This window comes from Sinocyclocheilus anshuiensis, unplaced genomic scaffold (assembly GCF_001515605.1).
Source record: "Sinocyclocheilus anshuiensis isolate Anshui unplaced genomic scaffold, SAMN03320099.WGS_v1.1 scaffold1495, whole genome shotgun sequence".
Taxonomy (NCBI): Eukaryota; Metazoa; Chordata; class Actinopteri; order Cypriniformes; family Cyprinidae; genus Sinocyclocheilus; species Sinocyclocheilus anshuiensis.
The window spans coordinates 283,159-296,196 of record NW_015558671.1 but is presented as its reverse complement, the minus strand read 5'-3'; the positions used below and the strand labels follow the sequence as shown (position 1 = coordinate 296,196).

Sequence of the window (13,038 nt, the reverse complement as noted above, 5' to 3'; positions counted from 1 at the left end):
CGCATTTTCTTTATGGGAGGAAAACGCTTCTGTTCTTACCTGCTTTCATGTATAATTTATTAATAAACTGTATACCGAATTTGGCCTTTTTATACCACTATCTTAGTCCATTAATTAAGCATTTTCTTTCTATGAGGGATACTCTTAAAGTGCAATTCAATTTACCGGGTTACGTTCATATTCTGGGCTATTCTGCTTGTCTGTATGCTTTATTAATACTGAATTTAGTCATCCAGTGGTTTACATTACGCGTTTTAGAATGTCCCAAAACCGTGCCTTGATAAGCATGCACTGACTATTTCGTCCAATTTCAAAACAAAACTCTATGAACTGCTCCACTGTGAACGTATGGAGCTGTATGAACCACTACAATCTGTAAAGTAAACAGGAAGTGTTTGTCCGAACTCAACTGGTTTTGCGAGAGAAGGCAAAAGTCTTGCGAGGGAACGCAAATATCTTTGCGAGAGAATGCAAAAGTTTTGAGAGGAAACGCAAGTATCTTTGCGAGGGAATGCAAAGTTTCTCGAGGGACCGCAAAAGTTTTGCGAGAGAATGCAAAAAATCTGAAAAATATTTTTTCCTCCCACCCCAGATTTTTTCACTCACTCTGATTTTTTTCCCACCACCATGTCCCTTTAGGGGCTCCGTAGCTAATGTCTCTTTCTTTATTTGATATTATATGACTCTAACAGAAGTTTTTTTATTTCTTGGGCACTGTGAATTTATTTGTCACAACATCTGCTGAGAATTAAAGCATCTAAATTGAAAACATGAGCCAGGCACATGTCGTCGATATGGTTGTGGGTGAGCATTGTGTCAGAACAGTGTTGGTTCAAATTCCACTTCTCCATAAAGAGCTAAACGGGATGTGTAACTTAATATATTATATTGCCTATAACAGCTCATCGGTATCCTAAAATGTGTCAGGACATTAGGAACATGCAGTGATCCAATAGGATGGTGTTATTCTGTGACTGGATGCCCAGGGGAGTAAACCCAAGCGTGCTTGAACAGAGTAAGATCAGGGCTGGATCCTGACAAGTCACAGCATGTTTTTGGAAGTGCATCATTTACATGTACAGTGTTTAAAACCACTTAATTATAAGGCTGTTGGAGAAACCCATGCATTTCTGCTGTACTATACTAGATGTTGCATTAAGTATCCTGGCTTGTTGAGTTCTGCGGGCTCGTGCTGTCATGAGCAATCTGTTTGTACTGGTGGCCCAGTAAAGTCTGGAATGCAATGGCAATTTAACCATGCTGTCCGTTGTTTTGTTCATCTGATTTTCCCTGTGTGATTTTTGGCTTTGGCGAGAGAGGCTTTAAAAGGAATAGTTCACCCAAAAATGAAAGTTTGCTTTAATTTACTCCCCATTGGGCCATCCATGATGTAGATGAGTTTTTCTTTTTTTTTGGAATAGATCTAGAGAAATGTAGCATTACATCTCTTCATTGGATTCTCGACTTCTGCAGTGAATGGGTGCCATCAGAATGAGAGCTGATTAAAGACACAACTAATCCACATGATTAAGGCCATCAGTTAATGTCTTATGGAGTGAAAACTTTGTGTTTGTAAAAAGAAAATACATTATTAAGATGTTTTTAACTTCAAACCTTTGCTTCAGACTAAAATGCTTTCTCTATCTCATCTGAAATCATTACAGATCAAGCACATTTTTACAAGCAAAATTAGTTCTAAACAAACATGTCGGTGGATTTGGATGTGACCGCTCAACAGGGGAGGGACTTTTTTTACTGGAAGAAGTGTTATTATGGATTTTGGCCAGAAGTGACCGTTTAAAGTCAAAATGCCTTGATGGATTTGTTTCTTACAAATGTGAAACTTTTCTAGATGTTAACTGATGGACTGAAGTCTCCTTGTGGATAGTTGTGATGTTTTTATTAGCTGTTTGGACTCTCATTTTGACTGCACCCATTTACTACAGAGAAAATATAGATGAGCTAGTGATGTAATGCTAAATTTCTCCAAATAATTTACGTCTTGGATTGCCTGAGGTTGGATACATTTTCAGCAAGTTTTCTTTTTTCTTTTATTCTTTTAATGTCTAAAAAGGAGCAAAAAAAGCTTCTGCGAATGTCACAAACCTTACTTAATTCTGTTATTTATGGTCATGAGATGGCCTACACAAGGTTGCTAGACTGTGTCTCAACAAGTCCTACAGAGATTTATTATGTATATGGTGCATGTCAGCCTTGGGAGAAGGTTTTATTAGGCAGCTGAACAGGTTTACAGGCATGTTAATTAATTAAGTCCAGGTGGTTTAAAACCTCTCCAGTGTCCAGACACAAAGTTGCTCTTTGAAAGCCTATTGAATGTCATTTTAAAGGCCTTAGATTGACAACCTGACAAAAGCTACACAAATATGCGTAAACAGTCAGAATAATTTGAATTCCTCCTGTACAATGAGTATTTATGCACAGTTACATTAAGACTGAAAGGGATAAAAATGTGAAACCTCAAAGCTTGAACTTAGCCTAGTGTTATCCAACCTAAGTCTCATGTTGTGCAAGGTATTTATCAGCTCATTGGTGTCATAGGGTTATTAGGGTGTGTAAAGAGAATTTTTTTTGTTCTTCACCAAAGATCCTCATTTTTCTCTCATTGTACTTTTATCATCTGGTGTTTTTGGACTGACTTAAGATCAGTTGTTTTTACGGTGACTGCGCCAGAATAAGCGACCCGTTACACTTGGTCTCTAGTTTTTGCATAACACTTCTCAGGTTATCCCCAGATCTTCATAAATATGCTTTTTCTTTTCTTTTATTTCTGTGCCAGAATAAGTGACGCATAATATATGTTCTCTTGTTTTTGTTAACACCTCTCCAGTTCTTCTTTTGTGTTCATGAATATACTTATTTTACATTTATTTTATTATTTTACTTTACTTTTACTTTATTTGACTATGCCTGAATGAACGACCCATAACCCTTGTTTTCGCATAACACTCTCTGGTTCTCTCTGCATGTGTTCATAAACATGCTTGCCCATGTGTGCATGCACTCACAAAAGCGTCAAGCTGTGCTGATGTGGAGTGCTGGACTTCCTGCCTGTTCTCCTCCAGCCCCCCACACCCAGCCTGCTCAAACTTCCTCTCTTTGTAAGGGTTCAAGCACTCGTGCACACATACTGTATGTACAGGAGGCTTTTACAATAAGTGTGTCATCATAACTGACATATAGATATGAAACCGATTGTCAGAGCACCGAACTCGAGATAGCTTGTCTTCAAATTGTGTTCAATTCACACATCAGATACATAATTTCTCTAAGACTCGTCAGTATACTGTGGTAACTATGGCATTGTTTAGGGAAATACCATGGTAACTGATGAGGCAATGCTTCTTGTTTATCACGGTGACCAAAGCAGATTGAAGTCTGGCTGTGGTTTGATGGGAAAATATGATTGTGAGATGTGCCTGTGGGTGTGTATATATAAAGATATCCTCTCTTTCATTTTTTGTCACTTGGTCTTTTCACTTCTCTAAATCAAGAGGAACTGTGCCATGTTATGATGTCATTAGAAATTAATAACTAATGGTGTTTGATTCTTGATTATTTGTTAAAAATAAAAAGGTTTGTTACTTGCTTGCATATGTTGAATATGATGATGATGATAAAGTTCTGTTCTCCTGCTCAGGACTGCCTGAGGAATGTAAAGTTCAGACCCCCGCGTTCACAGATGCAGTGCGACTCTATCGACAGGCCCATGGTCACTATGGAACCTGGGAGATGATGTGTGGGACGCCTCCACAGGTAAAACACACATACTTTTATGCATCCTGGGAAGCTCTTGTTAGATTCTTTTTGTTAGGTTCTTAAGCACTTTTGAGGTTTTCAAAATAAAAGTAAAGTTTTTAGAAGTATTTATTACAATAAAATATGTGTTGTTATAAATTATTAAAATATAAAGAAATATATAAAACACACACTTTATTTATTTGTTTATTTATTTATGTATTTATTTATTTATTTTCTTCACAAATAAATGCAGATTTTTACCAAGCCTTTTAGGGCACATGTTAAGCAATGCTCAAAAAACAATTCAGTTTATAGAAATCTCCTGTGATACCTGTTTGCATCTCAAGTGACCCTACATACGATAAATATACAGCAAATCCTTTTTTTTTATTTATTTTTTTTTTAAAGGCACTGTGTAGGAAGGTCAAAGGAAATCACACAGTAATTGTTTGGATTATAATAGAATACAGATGAAGGTCAGAGTTAAATTTGATTCACAGGAAGTGACCCGTTTCAAATCATGGTGTCCCTGTAGAAAAGTTGTTGTGGGTGTCGGAGAAAGAGAGGATGGTATTCCTGGTAGGGTAGGGGTTTATAGGTATCCATCAGCTGTACTTCATAAACTATTGCTCAGTCATTGCAAATAAAATATGTAGATTATGCTGGATTACCATTCATACAATTATAATATAGTGGAATCAGTGGAATCTGACCTTGGTTTACAGGGAAATGTTTTGTCATTGTGAAGTGGAACTCTGTAACAATTTAATCATTTATACTATGGTTATACTGTGGCTAATTGACCAGCTTTATCAGATAATCTGATAAAGAAGTATCTTGGAAGTAAAAAGTAAAACAATGTAGCATGTCAGTGTTTAACCTGTGATTCTCCTGCCAGTATCACAGTAGTATTATTTTCCTTCTTAGCTGAGTTCTTTAATCATTGTTTTCTCTCTGGAACGAGTGAAACAAATACAAAGAGAGACATCATGTGAAAGTCGTAGGAGTGTGTCCTCCTGTAACTTGTGACTCTAAAACCATGTTCACAATATTTCTAGTTGAATGATAGAGGTTAAGCCTACACAGGTTCATTTTTCTTTATTTTTAAAGTCCTGTAGGCTTTGGAAGGATGTCACATTAACTAGTTTAATGATATATGATCAGTGTCCAAACCAGTCTGGCAATAGTAAAATTGTAATGTGCTCAAGGCGAGCCAGGTTTCCTGTTATATCTTAAATAAATACCCTCCGGGCCTATATGATCCGGATATGTCATTAAAACACATGCAGTGTTTTAGAACTTTGATTTTTCAGAATTGTTGTTGGTTTTAATAAAGGCACATGTTAAAGTGGTGTTTTATCGTCACACACACATTCAGTTTTATGATTGTCTTCCCAGATCCTTGCCAATCTTGTCATGGAGACCCTCCTCCCTGAGATGAGAGACCTCATTACCCCCAAACTGAAGGGCAAGATGTATGAGAGACAGAGGAATTGGATGCTGGTATGTCACAAATCTTTGATTTACTAGCATTGAATCTGCCTTTTTTTTGTTTTGTTTACCATTTTATTTTACAACAGAGTATAATATGTGGGTCAGAGCTTTACTATACAGCTGTGGCTGCAACCCAAAAGCGTTTCTAAAACAACCTGGATGTATTACAGTGGCTTCTGTTTCATTTTTGGCCAGATATCAGATGCAGTGTACGGGCTGGTTCAGAGCCAGACTCAGGCACAGTATGAAGCAGTAGTGCAGAGCTGTGAAGCAGGTCGCCCCCCACTGGAAACCACCATCCGCACGGACATGGACCAGATCATCACTTCCAAAGAACATGTGACCAGCAAGATAAGAAGTAACTTTAACTGCCAATTTGTTCCTTCATTTAAAAGTGGCACAGGTGTCAAGTAACTTATCTGGAATTAAAACTGCCAAACATTTATCTGAGGAAACCTGACATTGGATCATATCAAGTTTCTGGTGATCCACTTCCAAGGAAGATTGTTTACAAGGAATTATGAAAGAAGGCGGATGACAGATGTCACATTTTGACAGCTTACCTTAAGTGATATTGATGAATGAGAATGACATGATTTCAGAGGTGTTCACATGACACATCTTTTCCTGCTTATCCTTCCTGTCAATATTAATTGTTTCTCCTAATTTTTATATTTAGGTTATCATTTAGCACTAGCATATTATGGCAAAGATCTAACCCTTTAAGAGCACAATGTCTTAAAGTTGCTGTGCACATGCAATGATAGCAGATTTTTTTAAACATAATATAAAATTTATTCTATATTTATTAGGTTTTATGCTGTACTTCAATCACACTATAATGTTGTGATCCTAAAAATCACTTTAACCCATTTACTACTTTAATCTATCAATTTGTATTTTTGTTTGTTTCTTTTTAACAAAGTAGTTTTAAGTGTGTAGTAATTATAATACTATATCATCCATAACATGAAAATAAATATTGGCTTATTGCCAGAATTTTAATATCAGTACATCCCTAGCATTTTGTCATTATACAACTGAATGCATTTTTCTTTTTGTCTGTAGCACTTGTGCTGCCTAAGGCAGAGAAGCTTCTGAAGGTGAGTATCCAGCCGTACATCAGCTCAATCCTGGATGCGCTGATGGAGCCCACCAGCAGAGGCTTCTTTGAGGTGCGAGACTTGTTCTTCAGAGAACTGGTAGACATGAGCAAGAACCTCCTCAATGACGACAACAAGGAAAAACTTGGAGAGGTAACAATCCCCCTCATGACATCTTGTTACACTTTCATTGCTAATAGGCTGCTTGAGCCATTACTTTGGTAGACTTAAAACCCTTTTGCCTTTGGTGTCCAGCACATGGAGAAGATCTCCATGCTAGCCTTCCATCCTGTAAAGATGCAGAGCTGCTATGAGAAGGTGGAGACTCTGAGTTTAGAGGGACTTCAGCAGCGCTTTGACGTTTCCAGCCCCTCTGTGTTTGTCCAAAGAGCCCAAATCCTAATGCGAGAGGTCAGTCATCTTTGAACCGAAAACAACAGCAAACAAAAAACACTAGTACTGGCAAGTACTTTAAAACAGTACAAAATACAAATATGTACCACACTTCTGAGCTATTTTTTTTTAAGTTTATGTGATCAAGATGGTTCGTTAAACTGCAGCTGGTTTGAAGAAGTATACAAATGTCTCTGTTAACAGGGTATTGTACTTTTGTGGGCAAAACAAGCGGTTTGTGTTTGTCTATATGCCACTTAGGGTTTGGTTTGTGGTTTTGGGGTGTAAGAAACTGTATGCCCTGAGGAGGTATGTGCTGATGTGGTAGAGATGTTAAACCTCATTTTGGTCACTAAATTACATAGCTACAGTTTTAAGACTAGCATATGACTGCTGATTGTGTGCCCAAGAAAGAAATAAGGTGCTAATCATGCTTTAGCACTTTATATAAAATACATTTTTACAACAGAGACAGATTTTCAAAGCACAGGGAGTGGAGAAACATGACTAAACTTGCATTGTGAATTATCAAAATAATGTTGCTTCCACTAGTTCCCACCCTTTTTGTGTGATGAAATATGCCCCCTTGTGGCAAGAATTATTAAAAGTTGTGGACACAGTCGTCTATTCCTTTTCCATGAATCCTGTCCCACTTGGCTAAAGGCTAACCCTAAAAAAAAAAAAACTGACTTTTGGAAACTAGCGTTGACTCCTCCAGACTGCAAATTGAGGCAAAAGTTATGTAGTGTATTCTTGCCTTAAGGATATATCCATCTGTTTCATGCAGCAAATGGATGATGCGGTGTACACATTTGAGCAGCTCCTGCACCAGAGTTTGGAGGGCCAGGAACAGGAGGATTTCTGTAAAACCATCCAGCGCTGCCAGGATCGTGTCATCAAGGTGAAACAGAACATCCATTTGCTCTATTATATCTTTTTGAACCAGTAGGTTCTTGTTTAATATTTATAAAATGTGTACTGTTTTTCAAACTTTGATGTCCAGAAATTTGACTACGACAGCAGCACAGTTCGTAAGAAGTTCTTCAGAGAGGCTCTTCTGCAGATTTTCATTCCTTACATGCTGAAACAGCTCACCCCATCATGCTCTGCTGTAAGTCTTGGCTCTGGTAAAGCAATAATGCATTATCCAATCTAAAACTACTCTGAAAATATTTGTTATTATATTGTTTTTGCAGGAACTCCCTCGTTTCCAGGAGCTCATTTTTGAGGATTTCTCTCGTTTCATTCTGGTGGAAAACATATCTGAGGAGGTGGTGCTGCACACCGTCATGAAAGATATAATGATGGGTAAGACTTCTTTCCAAACCAAGAACATTTGATCACTACAAGGAAGTAGTGATCAAATGTTTTCTTGTGTATTGTGATGTACATCCAAGTAAAACAGATTATCGGAAAAGAAAAAATGTTGGGCGTGTACTTGGTTCCATCCTTTGGTCTGAATAGGAGCTTATGGTTGATTTTCCTAAAAAATTATGTATTAATAAAAATAAACTCAAGTTGCTTCAGTCCAGAAAACATTAATTTGGAAATATTAGTTATAATATAAAAGTTATTCATCACATTCTTAAAAGCCCTTTTACTTTTAAGTATGAGTTATCAAAATACACAAGGCATGTGGTAGATTGTGTACAACAGGTTTTTCAGCAAAATTTTGATCATGTTGATCTTTTAGAGGCCTTATAAATTTGGACTAAATGATTAGAAAAGTCAGGCATATGTCACCACCTTGTAATGATTAAACATTACAAGCTCAAAAAAAATAAATAAACGAAACTTGTGTGGGTGAATCGTTCACAGTAAGATCTCACAAGCTTTTACAAAATACCTTCATACTAACACTGTGCCCTTATCAACTTTCCTTTTATGTTCCAGCTGTGAAGGAAGCAGCCGTCCAGAGGAGACACAACCTGTACCGAGACAGCATCGTTTTGACCAACAGCGACCCTAACCTTCACCTGCTGGGGGAGAATCCTCCCATCGACTGGGCTGAGGAATATGGAGGAGGCCAAGAGGAGCTGGATGGAGAGAACACAGGAGATCCGGAGGTTCAAAAACGGCGCAGGATGAAGCAGGTGGTCTCCATGATCCAGATAGAAGGCAATGCCTCTGTGCTGCCCAATGAATCATGCCTGGAAGTGCCCGCTGTAGACAATATTCCAGAAGAGAAGACGGAGGTACGTTCAGACACCTCATTATCCCAAAAGTCAGAGAAGCAAGTGCCCAATGGAACCAAAGAGGATGTGAACAAAAATGCGGTTGATGACAAACCACCAACAAACAGAAGTATACTAAAAGAGGAAGAAAGCACAACAGAAAGGTCACTACAGGGCACAGAGAGCACGTCAGCCATAGACTGTGCCATACAGGAAATCGAGAAAGCAGTACAGGAAGAGGAACATGAAGTCAGGACACAGAAAACTGCAGAGTCGTCATCCTCAAAAGAGGAAACTGCAGCCGAGGAGGTAAAACCCATCTCAAATTGGGAAGAAGGGGCACGACTGAACCCAGCAGACACAAACAAAGATACAACTTCAAGCACAGAGAAGCCTTCGGATTCGCCGGTAAGGGAAGTGGAAGCAGTGACACCATCAGACAAGCAGGAAAATCCCATCGCTCCATCACAGCTTGACGACAGAGGATTCCAGTCGCCCACTAATGAAGCAGCAGAGGAGGAGCATCAGGCGGGAAAGGAGGAATGCAATGACTCTGAAACAGGAGAGGACGCTGGGAAGGGAGAAAGTATGGATCACCAGTGAAATATCTCATGAACTGTGTTCACTTACTGTGTGTTTATGCCTGTAAACAGTGAGTAAATGCATCACCCACTGTTCTAAAATGACTTTTGACTGAGTGACGGGAGCTTTTTTTGTGGCGTTTTTGCCCGTAAAACACTTTTGTCTCACTACTCTTACTGTATAGATATTATTGTCTATATCTTTTTGCATGCACACTCTCGCACTACTCTGAAACAGGAGAGGACGCTGGGAAGGGAGAAAGTATGGATCACCAGTGAAATATCTCATGAACTGTGTTCACTTACTGTGTGTTTATGCCTGTAAACAGTGAGTAAATGCATCACCCACTGTTCTAAAATGACTTTTGACTGAGTGACGGGAGCTTTTTTTGTGGCGTTTTTGCCCGTAAAACACTTTTGTCTCACTACTCTTACTGTATAGATATTATTGTCTATATCTTTTTGCATGCACCCTCTCGCACTTTTTTGCACTTAAAAAAAAAAAAAACGTCACTCAGTTAGAGCTGGGCTCGAATATGAAGACATCCTAGGTCAAAATGTCTTCAGCTTTCTGTTCACGATATCTTTATTATCACCTTTATTAGAGATCTCTATTCCTAGTTTAGTGTCATTTCATTTGTGCGTGGTGCAGAAGAATGATGTCTTTGCATTGGAAACCAGCCACATTTTGCCTCGTGTTGATAGTATGTGGTGCCTTATTTAAATCTGCATGTCGTATCTGATGCTTATTGTTAATGATACAGTACTTGCCAGAATTCACACTTAAGACACTGAATTTTATTTAACATCAACTTTTTAATAGAGGTTTGTTTTATGCATCAGTGATATGGTGAATCAAAACATCTTTTGACAAGAAAGTCAAGGAGACATTTAGCTAGTGAACTAATACTTCCTGGAATGCCAAACAAGCTGCATCTAGTGAAAGCTTGTTTAAGATTGGAGTGTTGCTTGCATTGCTGCAGCTGGTGGAGTAAGCATTATTTTCTTAAACACTGCCGTCATTTGTTGTGATTACGGAATTGACTGCATAGATTTTTCGTTGACCAGGTCAAACAAGTGTAACTGACTGCAAGCCATTTTCATATGGTGCTTTTCCCCTTCTTTTTCATTGTTCAGTCTGTGGATTTTTTTTAATTGCATTTGGTAATTGCATTATGATATCAGTATCTTCTGGGATGCACATGCACGGTATAGTTTAGTTCATGCAGAGGATACTGCTCTATCGGTTGTGGGTCCTAGTGGAAATAAGTGTCATGTTATGATGCTTTGATTTAAGTGCAGGTGGCTTTTGTAAAGGGGAATCCAGCAGATGAGAGCCATTCAATTGGTTTTCGTATTAATACAGCGCCACTGCTCAAATTGAAATTACAAGCAAATTATCGATGTGTAAAATGTTATCAATAGGGTCTGACTCATGTATATGACCACAACAACTTCCTAATTTCTTCTATTCTGACTTTTTAAAGTAGTTTTATCAATGAAATGACAACGACTTCAACTTTTAATTAACGTAATTGGATATTTTTATTTATTAGTTACAGCACTTGGTACTATACATTAACCTTTTTTATTGTATCCTGCCCAAATCCTTTTGTGTTATTATTGTATTATGTTTTGGAACAATAAATCAATATCACTGAGAGACTGCATATTTTTGTCTTTAAGCTGATGTATTCTGAATAGTATTTGATACAGTACAACTAAAACGTGGCTTGGTGTATCTGTCACACCAGCAGGCGGCAGTGCAAACTTGTTCTGTCACCACAGATTTTGATTTTGATTCACCCCAGTGAGTCGAATCTTTTGAATTCGTTCACCATTCTTGAGATTTATTTTATATGTATATATGAACAATTTTATATGAATAATAAATAAGCTTTCCATTGATGTATGGTTTGTTAGGATAGGACAATATTTGGTTGAGATACAACTATTTGAAAATCTGAAATCTGAGGGTGCAAACAAATCAAAATATTGAGAAAATCGCCTTTAAAATTGTCCAAATGAAGTCCTTAGCAATGCATATTACTAATCAAAAATTACGTTTTTATATATTTACGGTAGGAAATTTACAAAATATCTTCATGGAACATGATCTTTTCTTGATATCAGTAACAATGCTATTGCTACAAATATACCCGTGCTACTTATGACTGGTTTTGTGGTCCGGGGTCACACATTATTTCAATATTTAGTTATATGGGTTATATATGTGTGACATATTTCAACTCTAACCTCCACATTTGGCGTCATCCTCCCACAGCACTATTATCCCCAACATGCACTTGTTAAAATAATATTTCATTACTTTTAGAGGGGACCGAAAATATCCTGACGTGATGACGACATCGTTTTACGTAGCCTGAGCGCACAGCTCAGCTCGGGGTATTTTCCCCGCTCACGCTCAGAGAGAGAGAGAGAGATCATCATCTCAAGCAGCGCACAGGTATCGGCATCGGCATCGGCGGTGGACGCACACTGAATGATCTGATCACATCTTACCGACTCCACACTTGAGTGTCATTGCACAGAGATTACAGTCAAAGGTTTTTAACAACTGTGGGACGGGGGAATGATAAACCCCGGATCCCCCGGGCCGTTGTACTGTTCGTAAGGATGCGATCACTGAGCCCACCGTGGGCCTCGCTACTCACCGAGGCTTTCCTCATCACAACAGTCGCCGTCAGCGCTGCAATGGCAGGTAAGACACGCTTAATTAAACTTATTTATGGGTAACGTGATGCCAGACTGGTATCTGGGGTTAAATAAACAGTGTCTGGCTATTTATATAGCCTAAAACAGCTTGTGCAGCCACATAGCGAGGATGTGTTTTGTATATTTTGCTTGTTCTCTGTACACATGTGCACTGCAAGTGTGTGTAAAAGTCATAATTAGACTATTCAAGTATCTTTATATCAGACTTATTTTAAATAATTAATAGTAGTAGAATGTTTTTGCTTGCATTCAGTGACTGAAGGTTCTTTATTTTAAATGAATTCAGGATTCTTAGAATTGGCTTTGATTTAAATCAATTATTCTGCTGTTTGAAAAACAAATTAAATTTGAACTCAATATGAGATGTAATAAAATGTTCTGGTACAGGGTGAAGAGGTGCTCTGTGACGCAGGTGGGAGAGATGTGGACCCCGTTATCCACATGCTTGTCCATTTTGGGAAATGTGCGCACTCATGGGTGCATTCACATTGTTTTGATGTCATCATGAGTTTCCCACTATGCACTTAAGATATGCGGTTAATGTCCTGGTAACGTCATAGCAATTATTAACACGCACACCTATTCTTTAACCCCTCAGTGTTGTGTAATGGAAACAGGCAATCAGCAGACAGGAATGAGAACTCCAGACCCTGACACGTTCTGCCTGCCACTCAGGTCTGGGCTATAAATAAGAACAATAAGAATGTAGAACATGACAGCCACTAGAGTCCCTCAAACCACAAGACCAAAGACAGTCTGGAAACTCAAAGAAAAGCTGAACCCCAAGGGACTTTTTTT

General features: G+C 38.3%; 2 protein-coding genes across 4 annotated transcripts in view; both read left to right on the top strand.

Moving 5' to 3' along the window:
• LOC107681249 (niban-like protein 1) overlaps positions 1-10,042 on the top strand; it is a 28,818-nt gene extending 18,776 nt beyond the window's left edge. For both annotated transcript variants that reach the window (XM_016477490.1, XM_016477491.1), the window contains 10 exons: positions 3,659-3,774; positions 5,158-5,262; positions 5,449-5,611; positions 6,322-6,509; positions 6,612-6,767; positions 7,537-7,650; positions 7,753-7,860; positions 7,946-8,057; positions 8,643-9,485; positions 9,743-10,042. In XM_016477490.1, the coding sequence (XP_016332976.1) occupies positions 3,659-3,774; positions 5,158-5,262; positions 5,449-5,611; positions 6,322-6,509; positions 6,612-6,767; positions 7,537-7,650; positions 7,753-7,860; positions 7,946-8,057; positions 8,643-9,485; positions 9,743-9,783 (1,946 nt within the window). In that variant the 3' untranslated portion in view covers positions 9,784-10,042. The remainder of the gene's footprint in view (positions 1-3,658; positions 3,775-5,157; positions 5,263-5,448; positions 5,612-6,321; positions 6,510-6,611; positions 6,768-7,536; positions 7,651-7,752; positions 7,861-7,945; positions 8,058-8,642; positions 9,486-9,742) is intronic.
• Positions 10,043-11,913: 1,871 nt separating this feature from the next.
• The window catches only part of LOC107681258 (neural proliferation differentiation and control protein 1-like), a 24,012-nt gene continuing 22,887 nt past the window's right edge, over positions 11,914-13,038 (top strand). For both annotated transcript variants that reach the window (XM_016477511.1, XM_016477509.1), the window contains exon 1: positions 11,914-12,226. In XM_016477511.1, coding sequence (XP_016332997.1) covers positions 12,142-12,226 — 85 coding nt within the window. In that variant the 5' untranslated portion in view covers positions 11,914-12,141. The remainder of the gene's footprint in view (positions 12,227-13,038) is intronic.